Genomic DNA, 20,024 nt, shown 5'->3' on the forward strand with positions numbered 1-20,024 from the left:
CTTCCTCTTTAGTAAGATACCTTGAAATACGTCACATAACGGTCATTTTTCAAGAGAGTCATTAATGTCATTAATCTAGTCAACTGTTTGATAAGGTAACCAAAGCCACTGTCCCGCCTCTTTAGGACACCGGCGGCAGGCGCTGTGTCTATTCACTCCAATGGGTGATATTGTTCCCAATAAAAAATACCCCCAAAATATGCAAACGCCTTTTTTAAATAAGTGTTGCAGTATAACCAACAGGACGCCACTGGTATATGAAGTGATTTTGGTGACTCTACCCTGTTTACGAGTTATAGGATATTTTCTGTAGTATTTCTTTTTTGTGTTGCACTTTGTACCCATGGTAAAAAGTAAAGCCCTCAAGTTATCACTAGTGCTGGGTTGTATGGATGGTCTGTCTGGAATACCACTGAGCTTGCCTTTACCCGTCTTAGACAGATTAAGATGAACATGCCCTTCCTCGAACAAGTGGAGACGTCGGTTAGTCAAGCAGATGTGCGTGCCGAGGCAACGACTTGGCAGCATTTTTCTTTTGTATAAGATAGTAACTTATAGTGATTTCTTCCATCAGTGTTCTGTCTGGGAGCACTGCTGAATGTTTTCTCAAAACAGCGCTTTTGCCCCTGTTTAATTCAGTGAAGCTAACGTATACCCACGGGATCTACATCAAAAGTGACACCTATGGCTCCATTAAAGCGAGTCTAACCGTTGTGTTTAGTAATGTAATTTCCGCATCCGTAGGTAAGTATGCTGCTATTCAATTAATGCTTTTCTAACTGCTGTTTAACAAAACGTTCCTGTTATAGTGTACTCTAGCCTATTTGATGATTCAAGAGTGTCATTTTTCGCTAAAGTAAAGATAAGGTCTTACTTTTAATTTGATCCGATAGTTAAACAGGGAATAGAAAATAGGCCTCGAAGAAAATCCACACAACATGTCTTCACATGGCTTATCAATACGTTTAGCTTGTAAGTACATTTATATCCAAAAAAAACAATGCTGTGGGAAATGTTTCAAAAGTTTGGCCAACTTACCGTTTGACGTTTGAGCATTGAAGCAGCTTAGTCCCTGCGCCTATCTAAAATAACAAAATATTTACCTTCGCTTCGAGGCAACAGAAGATGGATCAAACCCTTACGGGAAACAGAGCGCGACTAAAGGGGACATCTCTTTGTTTGCCACTCCTCTAACACCATTTGACAAGTTAGTTTCCTGTTTAGAATTGCATACTGTTTGCTACATGCTGCATGGCTAGAGGATGGCAAGGCGCAATTGGCTGAACTTGACAAATAGTGTATTAGATTAGAATTGCTGAATGCGCCTTGAAATGTTGATAGATTGACCCATTCTGCGTTACATTAAAGTAGCATTATGCAAGCCTGGTGATAGGCCATCCATACATTCATTCATTCATTCATTCAATAATTCACTCGCTCATTTGTTTTTCACATCTTTCTTTATTAATGTTTTTTCATCATAACATGAGGAGTCCGTGTCACCAGTGTTCCAGAAACTTCCACGGTCTGTCTCTCAGTTTGGCTCCTGGCTCACCAGTCAGTGAGGTGACGTTAGAAAAAAAAGAGCTATTCTATATACGTGATTCAATTATTATGTCATACAAAATGAGGGGGAAGAAGGGATTTAAAAAAGGAAAAAAAGAAACTTCTTTTGTGTGTCTGATATCCATCCACTTCATCTCCTCACAACCCAATGACTGTGTGTGTGTATAACCAGATGCTGAAATTGTCCTGCAAGTCAACCAGAGAGAGAGGAGAAAGAAATCAGAATATGTAAAACATTTACATATACATTTGCATGAATCTTGAACTTTGAACTTTGGTGTGCATTTACAGTAGTGTCATCTAAAGCACAGGAACAATCTCTTCACCACATACGTGGTGATTCACTAAAAATATTATATTTCAAATAAACTAATTTCAATCTCATCAAACTTAACTCCACATTTTAGTTCATATTGGCCAAGTTCTAGAACCCAAAAAATAAAATTGGAATTTGAGTGGATTTGTAAAACACAGATTCTTCAGATAGAATGTCAAGACAAGATGACTTGTGGTGAATGTTACTCACATTCTGATTGGCTGAGTGAGAGGTGGGCGGGGTCTCATAACCTTCCATCAGGAGTGTAACAAGGTGCTGGGTATCCGGCTACAGGAAATAAAGGAGCATGTTTTGAGTCAAGGTCACAAGGGTGTGCGTGCGTATGTGTGTGTGTGTGCACGTGTATGTGTTTGTGAGTGTGAGTGTGTGTGTATGTGTGTGTGTGTGTGTGTGTGTGTGTGTGTGTGTGTGTGTGTGTGTGTGTATGCGTGTGCGTGTGTGCGCGCGCACGTGTGTGTGTTTCTACTGGAGTTTAGGGTATATGGCGATTTGGATTGGCTGCTGTGCGTTGCCTGTTGGTTGTGTGTAAGTGAGTGTGTGCGTGTTGTGTGTGTGTGTGTGTGTGTGTGTGTGCGTGCGTGTGTTTCTACCGTAGTTTGGGGTGTGTGGCGAGTTGGCTTGGCTGCTGTGCGTTGATGTGTTGGTTGTGTGTAGGTGAGTGAGAGTGTGTGTGTGTGTGTGTGCGTGTGTGTGTGTGTGCGTGTCTACCGGAGTTTGGGGTGTGAGGCGAGTCGGCTTGGCTGCTGTGCGTTGACGTGTTGGTTGTGTGTAAGTGAGTGTGTGTGTGCGTGCGTTTCTACCGGAGTTTGGGGTGTGAGGCGAGTCGGCTTGGCTGCTGTGCGTTGACGTGTTGGTTGCGTCCACGGCTGTCTTGACTGCGTACATGTTGGCCTCTTCCTGATACTTCCCCAAGTTCTTCTTATAGCGGATCCTTTTGTTCCCAAACCAGTTACACACCTGACAGAGAGAAAGACAACAAGACAGGAACAGGATGAATAGATAGAAAGAGAGAGAGAGAGAGAGAGAACGAGAGGGAAACAGATGGAGATAGAGAGAGAGAAACAGATGGGGGGGTTAAACCCGTACTCATTTAATGCCTATCTGTGGGGGTTAAACCCATACTCATTTAATGCCTATCTGTGGGGGTTAAACCCGTACTCATTGAATGCCTATCTGTGGGGGTTAAAGGTTAAACCCGTACTCATTTAATGCCTATCTGTGGCATCCTCACTGTGACTCAGCACTGGTCCCCAAGGACACCAGGCATGCGTGACTGATAGAGAGAGAGAGTACGAGAGAGAGAGAGTGTGTGTGTATGCATGTTCCTATGTGTGTGTGCGTGTGTCCTTATGTGTGTGTGTGTGTGTCGCCGTATGTGTGTGTGACCCTATGTGTGTGTGTGTGTGTGTGTGTGTGTCCCTATGGGTGTGTGTGTTTGTATATGTGTGTGTGTGTCCCTATGTGTTTGTATGTGTATTTGTATGTGTATGCATATGTCAGTGGGGGCTGACAGTTATAAAAGGAAGGAAGGAAGGAAGGAAGGTGTTTGTGGTGGAGGAGGGTGGGGGGGTGGTGTGAACTAGACCCACTCATTTAATGCCCAGTTGTTAGACTTTAAACCCAGATTGGTAAACTGTTAGTATACTGTTATACTTAATTACCCCTCTGGTTTTGCACCTCTTGCATGCCCAGAAAAACAGGGTCAATCTGGCACTTCAGGGCATCTCAGTGTGTGTGTGTGTGTGTGTGTGTGTGTGTGTGTGTGTGTGTGTGTGTGTGTGTGTGTGTGTGTGTGTTCAAGGCATCTCAGACTTTTCCATTATGCTGCAGAGCTTGCTATTTAACAACACCCCCATTCAGCTCAGTGATCAGGGCCTACTGGAAGTAATATAGCATGTTGTCATGCACTGCAGTACCAAAACACAGAGTAGGCCTAAACATCAGCCCTTTGATTGGCTGATGCAGTGTTACATTCACCTACTCTACCCTGTGATTGGCTGATGCAGTGTTAAATTCACCAACCCTACCCTTTGATTGGCTGATGCGGTGTTAAATTCAATTATGCTACCCTTTGATTGGGTGATTGAGTTTTGCCAAATGGTCTCCCTGCTGTTTTGAACCTAACTTCCTCAATGAGTGAAAGAAGGTCCTCAATAAAACGAGTCGTCCTCACTAAAACACTTGTCCTTACTGTATGATAACTTTGCCTGACAAGGTCCAATTCCTGTTCAACAATCGATTACCCCTCCCTCAAATTTCACTGATGTTAGGTGCTAAACCCAGAGCCTAAAGGGACACACACGTCCAACCCTAATATCTCTCTCTCTCTCCTTCTCCCTCTCTCACATAGATATCTGTGTGTGTATGTGTGTATCTGTGTATGTATCTGTGTGCGTGTGTATATGTGTGTGTATCTGTGTATGTGTGTGTATGTGTGTATGTGTGTGTATGTGTATGTGTGTGTGTATATGTGTGCGTGTGTGTATCTGTGTGTGTGTGTTCTCCCACCTGTGACACAGTGATGGAGCACTTCTTGGCCAGCTCCTCCTTGGCCTCCTCGCTGGGGTAGGGGTTGGCCAGGTGGGAGTAGAAGTACTCGTTCAGGACCTCAATGGCCGACTTGGTGAAATTACGCCTCTTTCTCCTGCAACAGTAACACGGGGGAGGGGGTTACGCTTGTAGACACACACACACACACACAGGAACATACACGCACATACATCCATTTATGCACACATATACATGCATTCCCACCCCTCACCCCCCCACACACACAGGAACATACACACACACACGCATCCATTTATGCACACATATACATGCATTCCCACCCCTCACCCCCCCCCACACACACAGGAACATACACACACACGCATCCATTTATGCACACATATACATGCATTCACCCCCCCACACACACAAACAAACACACACGCATCAATTTATGCACACATATACATGCATTCACCCCCCCACACACACACACAAACACACACACATGCATCCATTTATGCACACATATACATGCATTCAGCCCCCCCCCCCCCCCACACACACACACACACACTGACCTGGCGTCCAGGAAGCGTGATCTGAGGATCATGACGGCCTCGCAGGTGCTCTGCTTGAGCTGCATCTGGATGGTGCTGAACTTGCGCTGGATGATGGCCACCATGCGCTCGATCTCCTTGGGCGAGATGGGACGCGTGCGGGACTGCTCCCGCAGCAGGTTCATCACGTGGGTGGTGAACTCGTTACAGGCCTACAACACACACACACACACACACACACACACACACACACACACACACACACACACACACACACACACACACACACACACACACACACACACGGGTCTTTGTTCAATACGAGAGACTCAATTAGAGTCCAACCCTAACGCCTCTCTCTCTGATCTCGCTCTCTCTCTCACCTGTTCATACTTTCCCTTCCCTTCTCTCTATCTGATGTCTTTACCCTTTTCACTCTCTCTCCTTCTCCTTCTCCCTCTCTCTCCTTCTCCCTCTTTCACATGTTCGTACTTCTCCAGGTCTGTTGGATCATCTCATCTCTCTCTCTCTCTCTCTCTTTCTTTCTTTCTTTCTGTCTCTCTCTCGCCTGTTCATTTCAATCCCTCCTTCTCCCTCACACCTGTTCATACTTCTCCCTCTCTTCTCTCTATCTGATGTCTTTCCATTTTTTCGCGCTCTCTCTCTCTCCCTCTCTCTTTCTCTTTCTCTCTCTCTCTCTCTCTTTCTCTCTTTCTCCCTCTCTCTTTCTCTTTCTCGCTCTCTTTCTCCCTCTCTCTCTTTCTCCCTCTCTCTCTCACCTTCTCCCTCTCGCCTTATCCCTTTCCCTTTCTCTCGCTCTCCCTTTCTCTCTCGCTCTCTCTCTTTCTCCCTCTCCGTCCCCCCGTCGCTCTCACCTGATCGTACTTCTCCAGCTCGGAGTGGTAGATCCCGCGGATCTGGGCCAGTTTGTCCCGGTAGTCCGAGTGCTCCGTGCTGCTGTCGTTCAGCGTCTCCCCGGCGGCGGAGAGAGCAGCGGCCGCAGCCGCCGCCGCGCCCTTCTCCGGCCCGGACACGCCCTCTGCCAGCAGCATGTTGTCCAATCGCATGATCTGACCGTCCAGAGGCTCCTCCTCCTGCGCCCGACGCAGACTGAGAACTGCAGAAGAAGAGAAAAAAAAGAAAGAAGGGAAGAAAGAAGGGAAGAAAGAAAATATAAGGAAAGACAGAAACAAATAAAGAAAGTTAAAGAAAAGAAGAGAGAGAGAGAGAGAGAGAGAGAGAGAGAGAGAGAGAGAGAGAGAGAGAGAGAGAGAGAGAGAGAGAGAGAGAGAGAGAGAGAGAGAGAGAGAGAGAGAGAGAGCAAGGACAAGAGGTTTAAACCGCCATTACACACATTCCACTAGAATGACCCCAGCAAAGTATATATCTGGATAGACAACAGAGGACAGGGAGTAAGAGAGAGAGAGAGAGCATACACCAATCACAAATCTTCACTTCAATGTTTCTACCACACTGTAAAATGAGATATCTGTAGGATTAGACAGAAAAATACAGAGAGACGGACAGAGAGAGAGAGAGACAGACAGACAGACAGACAGACAGACAGACAGACACAGACAGACAGCTGCATTCCTAATGAAGTCTCTACAGCAGTGGCAGTAGCCTACTGTTGAGTTCCATTTTCACCAGCAGAGGGCAGCCTCTCTCCATTCATGAAACTACTACCTACGGACAAACACACACACACACACACACACACACACACACACACACGCACGTACGCACTGACCACAGTACATTTGGGCCCAATGTTCACTTCATGCTTTGACAATATAAATATGTGTGTATTTGTCATTGTCAATAAAGCTTATTTGAATTTGACAGAAAACAAATAAAACGTGACCATTCAATTGAGTTATATCTGCTCACCATTGGTGTTCCTCCCCCCCACCCCCTGCCGCTCCTACCGCCCGCCCGCCCGCCCACCCCCCTTTCCTCCATCTCCTTCTCATCTTCATGAGCTGTCTTGTCAATGTGAATGGTTACTGGAGGATGGGGGTGGGGGGATTAACTACTCCGGGGGCAACTAAGGTTTTCACATCAAATCACATTGGTTGAGATTCTATTACATGTTTCCCTTAAGGTTGTCCTGACAACCCCAAGTATTGAACCCACAGCTGATTACAACTCCTCCCTTGATTGGGAGAAAGTCCATGTTTAATTTGCGTAAAAAGTGGATCGGGAGAGAGAAAGAGATGGACTGGCAAGGACGGAGGTGAGGAGGGAACATAAAGAGTGAACAGATAGAACAAAGGTAGCTAGGCAGGTCGCCAAGGCGATGCTGCAGTGCAACATAACTACTTAACAGAATAGAACACAGAGAACAAACTAAGTTAGGCAGGTCGCTAAGGCGATACTGCAGTGTAACATGACTACTTAATAGGATAGAACACAGAGAGAAAACAAAGAGAACGTGTCTTGATGGGGCAGCAGGGTGATTTATCAACACAGACATCTGTAGATGTGGGGTCAGTGTGTGTGTGAGTCTGGTCAAGCACTATGCATCTGAATGGCATTTTGGCAGCAAGATGGTTGTGAATCCTCCCTTGGGCAATGTTTACATTGAGACAGACAGACAGACAGAAAGAAAGACAGGGAGACATGCAGATCAAGAGGGAGGGAGAGACAGACAGACAAATAGACAACTATCAGAGACAGACAGACAGACAGACAGACACAGACAAGCACAAACATACAAGCGTCCTACGACCTGACCCACCATCCGGACAAACAAGCTTCACAAACAGTTCAACATGGGTCTCCATGACAGTTAACTTCATCCTAATTTGGCGTGTGGCGGGTGCTTTTGCATGTCTGTGAATGTGTGAGCGGGTATATTTATGTGTGCGTGCACGTGCGTGTGTGTGTTTGAGCATGTGCTTGCGTGCGTGGTGTGTGTGAGCATGTGTTTGCGTGCGTGTGTGTGTGAGCATGTGTGACTTTGTGAAGGAATCTGGGGGGGTGCTGAGGAGATGGCTGAGGTCGATGAGTAGGAGCTGTTTTAACTGATGATAGGGTCTGATGCATCTGCACACATACACATTAATACACTCTCTCCCACACACACACACACACACACACATAAATACACTCCCTCTCTCTCACACACACACACACACACACACGAATACATTCTCTCTCACACACACATAAATACTCTCTCTTTGTCTCTCTCTCACACACACACACTTTCTCTCTCTCTCACACACACACACACACACACACACACACACACACACACACACACACTTTCTCTCTCTCACACACACACAGTTTAATTAACACAGGCTCATAAGGAGCACCTAAAGAGGTGTGAAAAACGAGCTCTCATTTGAAAGGTCATTAATTTGCACCGTTATGCAAATGAGGTAGCAATTAAGCCCCCAGATCCAGGGAGGCTCGCCAATTTATTACAGCAGAACGAGACAAGTCACACAAACACAAACACACACACACACACACACGCTATAAGAAAAGCTCAGAGCAACCAAAAATGCACACACACACACAAACTCTCTCTCTCTCACACACACACACACACACTACACAAACACAACATTTGTCTTTTCCAGAAAACACTACAGCTGCCATGATTACGAGCGTCATGACAACATATGAACAACACTTACACTTAAGTGGAATACTCTACCTCTGATCTGACACTTCATCAGTGCAACTTTGATTTACATAGCAGGACATTTGTCCAAAGCATACTTCAAAGCTATGCAAAACCTATGAATGTTTAGGGTCAGGTTTGGAACTTTCACCCAAGGCAACGTACAAAATCATATGGAATTTAGAATCATAACAGTAAGAACGCTTTTTTTTGAAGACGGTGCCATATCACAGAAAGATTATTATCTTGCGGTTCTTGGTGAAGAGACAGGAAGTTGTCTCTAATGACCAGCCTGCACAATCACCAGATTTAAACCCCCCCTCTCTTCTGAAAGCTGCCAGATCTGAGCCACAACACAACAGAGAGACAGACTCAACAACAAGGTCTAACCCAGTCACAACATGAGAGACAGACAACTTTCACACAACAGAGAGACAGACAACCTTGACTCAACAACAAGGTCTAACCCTGTCACAACATGAGAGACAGACAACTTTCACACAAGAGAGAGACACACCACTTTGACACAACAGAGAGACAGACAACATTGACTCGACAACAAGGTCTAACCCTGTCACCACATGAGAGTGTGAGGGTGAGCTCGGCAGCTGTGTGGGCACTTACAGCAGATAAACTACTAATCTTCCCTGGGGATTCCTGTAAACACCTGCACTCACACACACACACACACACACACACACACACACACACACACACACACACATATATACAACCACACACACACACACACACAGATATACATCCATACTCACACACACACACACACACACACACACACACATATATATATATATACACCCATACATCCATACAAACACACACACAGACAAACAGTTGTACATGCATACATACAGACATTCTCACATACACACACACACAGAGAACCAACTCACTCAAACACACGCATTACATCCCTGCATTTAAACATGATATTGTGACTCAAACATATATACACCTGAAGTAGGAATGACAAGATTAGAATCACTGATTGCTTCGAGGAGCCGAGTCCTCGAGGACCCAGCACTAGGCCCAAGCAGGGACTGTGAGTGAATTCTTGCCCCCAGTCAGAGTGTGTGTTTCTGGGGCGAAGCGCAAGACCGTTTGGGTCTAAGACCTGGAGAATACCGAGCGCCATTGACCTCATTAACCACACTGCACTCCACTCTCACTGTCACTCATCCTCCTCTGGTCAATCTGCTGATATTAACTCCAACTGCTCTATACCTCTCTCTCTCTCTCTATCTATCTATCTCTCTTGCTCTATCTATCTCTTGCTCTATCTGTACCTCCCTCACTCTCTCTATATATCTAATTCTCTCTCACTCTCTATTGCTCTCTCTCTCTCTCTCTCTATTGCTCTCTCTCTCTCTCTCTCTCACTCTCACTCTCTCTATTTCAATTTTGAGCTTCTCCATCCGTGCTTTCCCCTTTCTCAGATACGATCGTTTCATGAAAACATTCACTTCATCTTTTTCTCTTTCTCTTCCCCCTGTCATGTGATAAAGAAACCCATCTATGTGAAGGAGGCAATGCACCTTATGAGTCTTCAATCAAGACAAGAGGTGACAGAGAGAAACCAAAACAAAAACACCACAAGGAAACAAAACAACAAACCATCAACAAACAGGAAACAAACAGAAACCTCAGAAGTTTTACATGGATACTAGTTGATTTTGTTGATGGAAAGATTGCAGCCAGTGACGGATTAAGTACAGGTGAAAACAGAGAGACTTGGAACATGTTTGTTGAGTTGTGTCTGGTTTATAAGGGACCTAGGGGTATTCCTTGTACGTGGTTAAGTGACAAACCTGGATAAGTTAACTCAGAGTAAGTGGTAAACCTCCTAATAAAAGAACCCCCATTGGTTCATTCTCCTAGCAAAACAACGTCAGAGGGCTCTTCTATTAGGAGGTTTACCACTTACTCCGAGTTAACTTATCCAGGTTTGTCACTAAACCACGTACGAGGAATACCCCCCAGGACACATTATGTAAACCAAAAGTAAAATGTATGAAACAATTAAACCTTAACTTGTATTTAAAACGTCCTACTATTGCTGGTAACAGTAGTAATTTAACATGATGTATGCGCTGGTGCCATTTGAAGTAGGCTGTGTAGTAGAGTGTGTGGGCGCACATGCGTGCGTGTTTGTGTGTGTGCACATGCGTGCGTGTTTGTGTGTGTGCACATGCATGTTTGTTTGTGTGTGTGCACATGCGTGCGTGTTTGTGTGTGTGCACATGCATGCTTGTTTGTGTGTGTGTGTTCCTGTGTGCTTATTTGTGCATGTTTGTGTATGTGTGGGGGTGGGAGGGGGTTCGTTTTCTACCTGACTAGCTTGAAGACTCACCTGTCTTTTCCTTAATTTGACACAGAACACTGAATAGGGCCGGCTTCATCCTGTGGCAGTTCAACGCATGCTTCCTGAAGCAGAGACAGAGAGAGTTCCATTGAGCCAGTCAGTTAGGTTGGACATTTACAATAGCCTATCATTGTTCACAGGTCTGCACACACACACACACACACACACACACACACACACACACACACACACACACACACACACACACACACACACACACACACACACACACACACACACACACACACACACACACACACACACACACCAATTTGCTCTAACTGGATTGGCTCTGTTGAGGATGGAGGTTAAGTGTATTCCCAGACTAGATTACATTCTGGCAACATGGAAAGGCAGAGTCTCGTCAAGACCTTTCAATCACACCCATCTAATTAGCGAGGCCTTCTAAATCTATGGTCACACGTATAATGATGATGAGGAAAACACAGATCCATGGTGTGCACAGTGAAACCTTTTTTTTCATGGCCAATGACCGGCTGTCCATTGGACACCAGCAGTGCTATCCACCGACCTCTTGCTAAGGTTTGTTGGCAATGGCCAAAAAGGCAACTTGTTTTGACAGCATTTTATAATGCTTTTTATAACTCACGCCTGTCAATGTGCAGTATTCCGTTTGCAGAAGCCCCCGTGAGTGTGGCCTGCTGTAGGATTCTCTTCTATTTTGATAAGCGGTTTCCTAGTCTCCACTGATTAAGTACCTTCAGTCTGAGGTCACAATGGGAAACCCATTTCTTTTTCGTCTCATCTATGTACCATTTAAAATATCGCCATGCACATTATTTAGACGATGCTAATCAGGTAATGGATTCGATCAATTAACGCCCCCGCTCCTGCTTCCCCTCAATTGTTGGGTCCGTTTGCGGCAAACTGGGGCAAAGCGGTTAAGGCAGGGAGACTGGGGGAGAGGGAGGGAGATTCAGATGATAATAGCCGAGAGGACGTGAGAGTGGCCGTGCATGAATATGGATGTCTGATCCTCTTGGGGGGGGGGGGGGGGGCGAGGTGGGGGTGGAGAGTCGTCGTGAAGCCTAGCATAGAGCGACCCCGCTGGTGGCAAACATCAACAGCAAACACCGGCAGCGTTCCAGGCGCATCATATGTAAACAGACCTCTTCGCCCGTATGCAAAGTAAAAAAGCAAAGGCTGTGTCCGGCAGCGCAAATAACTCTGATATCAAACTGGGTTGCCCGGCACGAGACTACTTTGCATCACAGCGCCTTTGAGCTGCCTTTGCTTTCTGAAATGCAAATACATCATAACAGAGTTCAATAGGTCTGCCAAATTAGTGCCACGGCGGAGGCAAATGAGGTCGTTAATGGAGTTGATTTTATGGAGACACTCGTCTCGTGTTAGCCATAAAAATAATGTTAGCCACTAAATGAAGGCACACTATTTGACCCGTTTGCGCAGTAGGACGAGTAGGACAATTAGACCAACAGTGAGTAGCTACCTCTAGCATAGACTTAGACTATTCACCGTATTATTATATACACTAATATTGGTTAGAGGCCATGGGTCAAGCTGGTTGGCCCTTTCTACTTTTTGCCACTTACATACATCTTCAACTATGGCAACTAACCTAGTCCTGTACATTTGTGGATTGCTTGCATCTACACTGACGAGACACTAACGTGCGACTACAACAGTGTGATAGGCTTTGTACCACCAACCGTATGTTTTCATGGGCCTGTGGTTTATGCAGTGATAGGCCTACTTCGATGTGGCCACCCGCAAGAGCAAAGGGCCACGTGACTGTAGGCCTATAATCCAGATGCGTGAAAATGACTCGACCTCACAGCAACTACAAAGAGGCAAACTGCTGCTAGGTGGGTTTACCTGGCTTGGGCCTCGTCCAGGCTCTCGTCTGTGATGGCCATTATCTGCTGGAGAATGTCACCGATGTTCCGTGACTGCCCCTGGTACTCGTGCTTCCGAGCTGCTTCCAGCTCAGCCATGTCGGCCCGCGAGATTCCGCTCAGTCCAATGGGACCGGACATCATGTGGGTCTGATCGTCCATGATCGAGTCCATCGTCCCTTCAAATCCTTGTCTTTGTTAATCTGATTTAGGCTAAATATCCTAAATCAAGGGGTATTCAAATATGAATGGCGTTTACTGCGATTATCCGTAATTTTGTTATTTCAAAACGTGTGAAATGGTGTTTTGAAAGATTATTGCAAAGCGTAAAAGCCAGTAGAATCCTCCAGGCAAGAAAATGAAGCTCACCTACACTTTTCGGGGGGAGGGGAATAAAAACAGAGGTCACCAAAAACGAACTTGTAGGCCTAAGATTTCAGGCGTATTCAAAATCTTCACATTAGATCCGTGCTCTCCTCCTTTCGGAATAATGTCTCTGATAATATAACCCTAAGTACGATTAACATATCCACTAATCTTTACTTTTTGAAAAATTGGTATAGCCTACGTGTAGGCTGCTGTTGAAAATCGAGCAGTTATTGCTCAACCACAAAAACAAACTTTTTTCTAAAAAAAGGCAAAGTCGTGAATAATGTACTACTTTGGAGAATACTTGCCAACGTTTTGGCAGCAGCAAAAAAGGCAATCCCAAGATTCGTTTATTTTGGTTCAAAAGGCCAGCTAGCCTATTTTATAGTCCCGAACTGACCACGGGGAAAACAAACCTGGAGAAAAGAGGTAGGCTAGGCTTGCGTTGCATTTCGACCAATAGGCTATGAAAGAGAAAGATGGACGTCGATTTGCCTTCGCAGAGGTAAAAACTGTAACTGCTGCAGTTTCATCTCCATTACCTTTGTTACTTTGTAATAGAAATGTAACGTTAACTCTTTAAAAAGCCTAACCGCCGTGGCTTCGGGCGCAGTATTAGGTTGCTATCAGTCGCTGCGACGCGACAACAAAACGCATGACCAGTTGGGAGGGATCAGTCTCGCGACGATGCACAGACCACCATAAAGGGAGTTTAACAATGCGAGGTCTATTAGAAAATGGCTCTTCGCTTGGGTTCCCGGCGAGTCTCCACAGTTCGTATGCGCCGACGAAGACAACAGGCTACAAGACTACATTCTTGCGAGCAAGTAACATTGTATTCCGAAAGGAGGCAAATGTCTTGGGTATTCCAGAGCGAGGAACTCGAAGAAGAAGAACCTCTGTCGTTACTGGTGCATAAAAGACGGGCCGCCACCACCACTCGTGCTCGTATTCCCTCGCCTATTCGCGCACAGACTGTCTCCTTCTCTCCGGTGTTGGGTTCTTGCCTCTTTGAGGCTTCCCTGTCCCTCCCCCTCCCTGAACTGTTCGTGTTGGATATCAGTAGTATACCGCGAAAGGAGTTCCAGTCTTCCACGTTAGTACGTCACACCGCGCCCCTGCGAAGGCGGTCGTATAACGCACAATCCTCGAGAGGCGTGAGAAGCGACGAAATGATGAATGTACTAACGTACGCTGTCAAGTAAGGCTACAGAATCTGGACTGAACATGAACAGTTTCAAGGGCTACGCACATGCATATACGGCTATTGATGATGCATGATGCATAGCTCACCCTTGCCTAAGCGAAACAGGAAATTATTTGAAGTCTCCAGTAATACCAGCCCTTTTAATGAAATATCGGGGCGCAAAGATAAAAAAAAAATCGTTATTCCACCAATGAACATCCGAATCTGGTGGCTTAGGTTAACCAGGAGGCAGACGACAACTAGTGAACTACGAACATCATGCTGTAGCAACCTTATTTGAAACGGTATGTTTATGAAATAGTCTCAATAAATATATTTATAGTCGGTGTTACAATTACAAAACAAGTATGGGTCCAGCAGTAGGCTGTATCCTGCAAAAGAGGCAAAATTCCTGTTTTTATTTGAATAATCAGTGCTCGAGAAATGAGATGCGAATGAAGATCATTATCTCCCTCATGCCTGACAAAGGAAACAGTTGATGTACCATATTGAGACCTTGCCGTGAAGATATACATTTTTTATGTGTATAAATCAATCTTGTATTCCCATGAAGCAATAAGAAAAAAGAATAGACTAGATTGTTGCCCTCTACAGAATCTAAGCGGCCTATTTAACATTCGATAGTGTACCTATATCATCCAACTATCAATTTCTCTCTCCTCCCTGCATGCACTCAACATTAACATTCCCTCTATGGGAACACAGACACACAGTGACATTTCCCCATAAATTAAGCCATTTGACAGCACCGTTGATTGGCAGCCCGGTTGCCATGGCAGTCAGGCAGCTCGGGGAGGGGAACCAGACCATTTGCCATCCCTCCCCCTGGAATGATTGACAGCCAAGCGAGGCGTTGGTGGGGGAGGGGTGATGGTGATGGTGATGGTGGTGATGCTTGATGCAGGGTTTAAAGTTTCATGTGACCCGCTCAGGCCAACTACACACTCACGTACACACACACACACGTACACACACACACACACACACACATGCAAACACACACACACACACACACACAAGACACAGACACATATACACTCTCCCTCTCTTTCTCTATCACACACACACACACACACATACTCACGTACACACACGTACACAAAACACAGACACAGACACATATACACTCTCCCTCTCTTTCTCTCACACACACACACATACTCACGCACACACCCCCATACATACATACACACGTACAGAAAACAGAGACACATATATACTCACCCTCTCTTTCTCTATCACACACACACACATACTCACGCACACACACGCATGCAAACATACACACGCTAATAAAACACAGACACATATACACTCTCCCTCCCTTTCTCTATTACAGACACACACACACACACACGTTCCGTCATTTTCTGAAACATTCCATTTAAGTGAATGACAACAACCTAGAGCGGTTCATTAAAAAGCAGAGAGCACACAGCAGCTGCCCCACACACAGGCAGAGAGACACACACGCACACACACTCACACACACACACACTCACACATACACACACACACACACACAAAAACAAACACATACACACATACACACACACACACACACAAAAACAAACACACATACACACACACACACAAAAACAAACACACGTACACACACACACACACACAAAAACAAACACACACTCACACCTGCACACACACACATGCACACACAAACACACACTCACACCTGCACACACACACATGTACCTCCCTTCATTCCTTTGAAGCAAGAGATCACTGAAGATGAGATCATTCAAAATACAATTGAAATTCATTCTGTTTTTCAAAACTCTATTCTTCAAAGAAAAGGATAATACGGGCACAACCAGGGCCACATTATTTTTCAAATAACTCAAGTCACAACCCCAGATTTACTTCCTTCCTGGTGTGGGGAATTTCTTACCCGCCATTTCCGCATTAACTTAATTGATATTTATGGACATCACTGATGGGATTGACCTCAAGTAGTCACAGAGGCTTTGGTTCCCTACACTAGACTGCACTTAACATTGACAAGCAAATAAATCAAAATTAAATTAACCCCCATCTCTCTCTCTCCCTCTCTCTCTCTCTCTCTTTGAATAGCATTTTTATTTTCATTGTGTGTGTGTGTGTGTGTGTGTGTGTGTGTGTGTGTGTGTGTGTGTGTGAGTGATTGTGTGTGTGTGTGTGTGTGTGTGTGAGAGAGAGAGTGAGTGATTGTGTGTGTGTGTGTGTGATTGATTGTGTGTGTGTGTGAGTGTGTGTGTGTCTGAGTGAGTGTGTGTGTGTGTGTGTGAGTGATTGTGTGTGTGTGTGATGCGTGTGTGAGTGTGTGTGTGTGTGTGAGTGTGTGTGTGTGTGTGTCTGAGAGAGTGAGTGTGTGTGTGTGAGTGATTGTGTGTGTGTGTGTGTGTGTGAGTGTGTGTGTGTGTGTGTGTCTGAGTGAGTGGTATCATCAGTGTATTGGCTACAGAAATGTGCTGAGGCCTACACCGTTCCAGTACCATCAACCACCAATCAATCTCAACAAGACAAGGAGAGAGAGAAGAGGGGAGAGGGGTAGAGAGAGGAGGGGGGAGAGAGGGGGAGAGAGAGAAGGGGGAGAGAGAAGGGGGAGAGAGAAGGGGGGAGAGGGTGAAAGAGAGAAGGGGGAAGAGGGGTAGAGAGTAGGGGGAGAGAGAGACGGGGGAGAGGGTGAAAGAGAGAAGGGGGAGAGAGAGAAGGGGGGAGAGGTTGAAAGAGAAAAAAATGGAGTGACAAAAAGACAGAGATAGAGCTAGGTTGGGTGTGGGACTGTGGAAATCAAGCATGCACACACACACACACACACACACACAGGGGTATACACACACACACACACACAGGCATACACACATGGAGACACACACACACAGGGACACACATACACAAACCCACAAACAGGCATAAACACACGGAGACACCCACACAGGGACATACAAAACCACAAACAGGAATACACACACAGACACACACACACACACACACACACACACACAGGGACACACAAACCCACAAACAGGCATACACACACAGAGACACACACACACACACAGGGACACACAAACCCACAAACCCACAAACAGGCACACACACACAGGCACACACAAAGGTAGCTTACGCTCACACACAGAGATCTAGTCTAGATTGCGGCAACACTCGAGCAAGGATCTGGCCCTGATCTGGCTCAGTTCTGGCTCAGTTCTGACACGGACACGTCATCCTCTCACACACAGATCTCTGTTGTTTAGATTCATTAGTCAACAAATCACATCACATTAATTAATTAACCAAACGCACATTTAGGGCAAGAGTCTAATTAGTGTAATGACTTGATTAATAAAATGCTAAATTAATTAACCAATTTCATGAAAATAAACTGGGCACAGGCACACACACCCCACCCCCCCCTAGCCTTCCCTTCCCCCATGGTGTGCTCGGTATGTTGCCATGCCAACTGGTGACAGAAGCACCTCTGGGTTCTCCGTCTGAGTGTGGGGGCGGGACTCATTGATTGAGCACCCTGAGCCCGTGCGTGCGTGTATGTGTGTGTGTGTCTGTGCGTGTATGTGTGTGCGTGTATGTATGTGTGTGCGTGTGTGTGTGTGTGTGTAGTTGCGTGTGTGTTTGTGTTTGTGTACCGTTGGCATGAGATGATTACAAATACAGTCAACATGAATTTGTGTATAAATGGCTGATTTAGCAGGGCAGTTGGTTACATGTGAATGATGCAGATTCTTAACCAGATTTGTGTAACAAGTGTAACATCATATAAACCCAGTTATTGTTTTGACATTGTAATAACAGAGTCCAGAATACAGAGCTCTACTGCGGAATTCTAGTATCCCATAGCTGTATTATGATCACCTGTTCTCCAAAGACAAAGGGCCCACAGCACTAAAATCACACCTCTTCCCTCAAGGTTATCATCCACCAGTCATAGTCCACCCGACAACATGGTTTATAATAGCCAACATATGTAGATCTAACCCCACCCCAGTCCTCTGTACTCCTCCTCTCTGTACTCCTCCTCTCTGTACTCCTCTCTGTACTCCTCCTCTCTGTACTCCTCCTCTCTGCACTCCTCCTCTCTCTCTGTACTCCTCCTCTCTGTACTCCTCCTCTCTCTACTCCTCCTCTCTGTACTCCTCCTCTCTGCACTCCTCCTCTCTCTCTCTCTCTGTACTCCTCCTCTCTGTACTCCTCCTCTCTGCACTCCTCCTCTCTTTCTCTCTTTCTCTCTCTCTCTCTCTGTACTCCTCCTCTCTGTACTCCTCCTCTCTCTCCTCCTCTCTTCACTCTCTCGCTCCGTCCAAAAGACATCTGGTTCTTCTTGTTCTTCCTGTTTGTCTTTTTCTCTCCCCCCTCCCACTTTCGCTCACTCTTTACAGAGCTTCATTAGAATATAAATGCCAACTGACCTTCCTTAGGCATTTTATTCATTTATTTTCCCTTCTCTCTCTCTCTCTCTCTCTCTCTCTCTCTCTCTCTCTCTTTATCTCACTGTCACACTTTCTGTGCAGTAGGTCTTCAGATTCAGATTGTGTTATTACACAAGGTTTATTTAATAGTAATAATAATAATAATAATAATAATAATAATAACAAGGTTCATTTACTAGTCATAATAATAATAATAATAATACTAATCACAAGGTTAATTTACTAGTCATAATAATAATAATAAAAATAATGATAATAATTATAATAATCACAAGGTTAATTTACTAGTCATAATAATAATAATACTAATCACAAGGTTAATTTACTAGTCATAATAATAATAATAATAATAATAATCACAAGGTTAATTTACTAGTAACACTCATTTGCATGCTAGCTAGCCTGTAGCCTAAATAAAGCCGCCATGAAGACCCAGTGATGTTTCTGATAAATAAATGCATGGGTCATAAGAGCTCTTTCTCTTCCGCTAACCTCTAAAACAAAGGAAATCAAATGTGTGGTACATATTTCCTTTGACTTCCATTTGTGATTGGTTGACCTTGAATTAACTGCCACTGTATCCAGGCCCCAGACCCGAGGCTACCTCACCTAATCTGGGGGAGAAGACATAGAACATACCCTAAACTACCTCATCTAATCTGGGGGAGAAGACATAGAACATACCCTAAACTACCTCATCTAATCTGAGAGTAGACATAGAACATAAATTCTGTTTCCTAAACATTTTGTGCACCGAATAAATCGATAGGATGATCTCTATTGGTTTGGAATTCCACCCATGTCAATAGTGAAGAAGGTAGCGAAAAATAACTCTTTGCGTCATATTATGACTTGCTGATAAATTGGAGTGGAATTCCTTGGAATTCAGCGAAGCAGGCCTCGGAAGTGTGGCTGGTGGGAACGACAGCCAGGGCCCAGTTGTTCAAACAGTTTAATCTGGATCGAAATTACCTGGATTTGGGAATTCCCATGATCAGATATCCGGTATCAGGATGTGTACATACATCTGGCTTTTGGGCCAGTTTTTCAAGGCAGCATTGGATCGGATCGCCCTTAAAGATGACCAGATCAGGATTGGATCGCCCTTAAAGATGACCAGATCAGGATTGGATCGCCCTTAAAGATGACCAGA

General features: G+C 45.0%; 1 protein-coding gene across 2 annotated transcripts; it reads right to left on the reverse strand.

Annotated features, from left to right (window-relative positions):
• Positions 1-1,445: 1,445 nt before the first annotated feature.
• LOC105904437 (pre-B-cell leukemia transcription factor 1-like) lies at positions 1,446-14,343 on the reverse strand. 2 transcript variants are annotated; one of them, XM_031562228.2, is made up of 9 exons: positions 13,220-14,343; positions 12,831-13,072; positions 10,962-11,035; positions 5,829-6,070; positions 4,975-5,165; positions 4,412-4,547; positions 2,704-2,860; positions 2,093-2,170; positions 1,446-1,752 (listed from the first exon to the last, which is right to left on the reverse strand). In XM_031562228.2, exons 2-8 carry the CDS (start codon positions 13,022-13,024, stop codon positions 2,127-2,129), a joined length of 1,038 nt encoding a protein of 345 aa, XP_031418088.1. In that variant the 5' UTR covers positions 13,025-13,072; positions 13,220-14,343; the 3' UTR covers positions 1,446-1,752; positions 2,093-2,126. The 2 variants fall into 2 exon arrangements, with proteins under 2 accessions (XP_031418088.1, XP_031418087.1); XM_031562227.2 differs by having other exon boundaries at positions 12,831-14,343.
• Positions 14,344-20,024: the final 5,681 nt, after the last annotated feature.

This window comes from Clupea harengus, chromosome 24, assembly GCF_900700415.2.
Source record: "Clupea harengus chromosome 24, Ch_v2.0.2, whole genome shotgun sequence".
Classification (NCBI taxonomy): Eukaryota; Metazoa; Chordata; class Actinopteri; order Clupeiformes; family Clupeidae; genus Clupea; species Clupea harengus.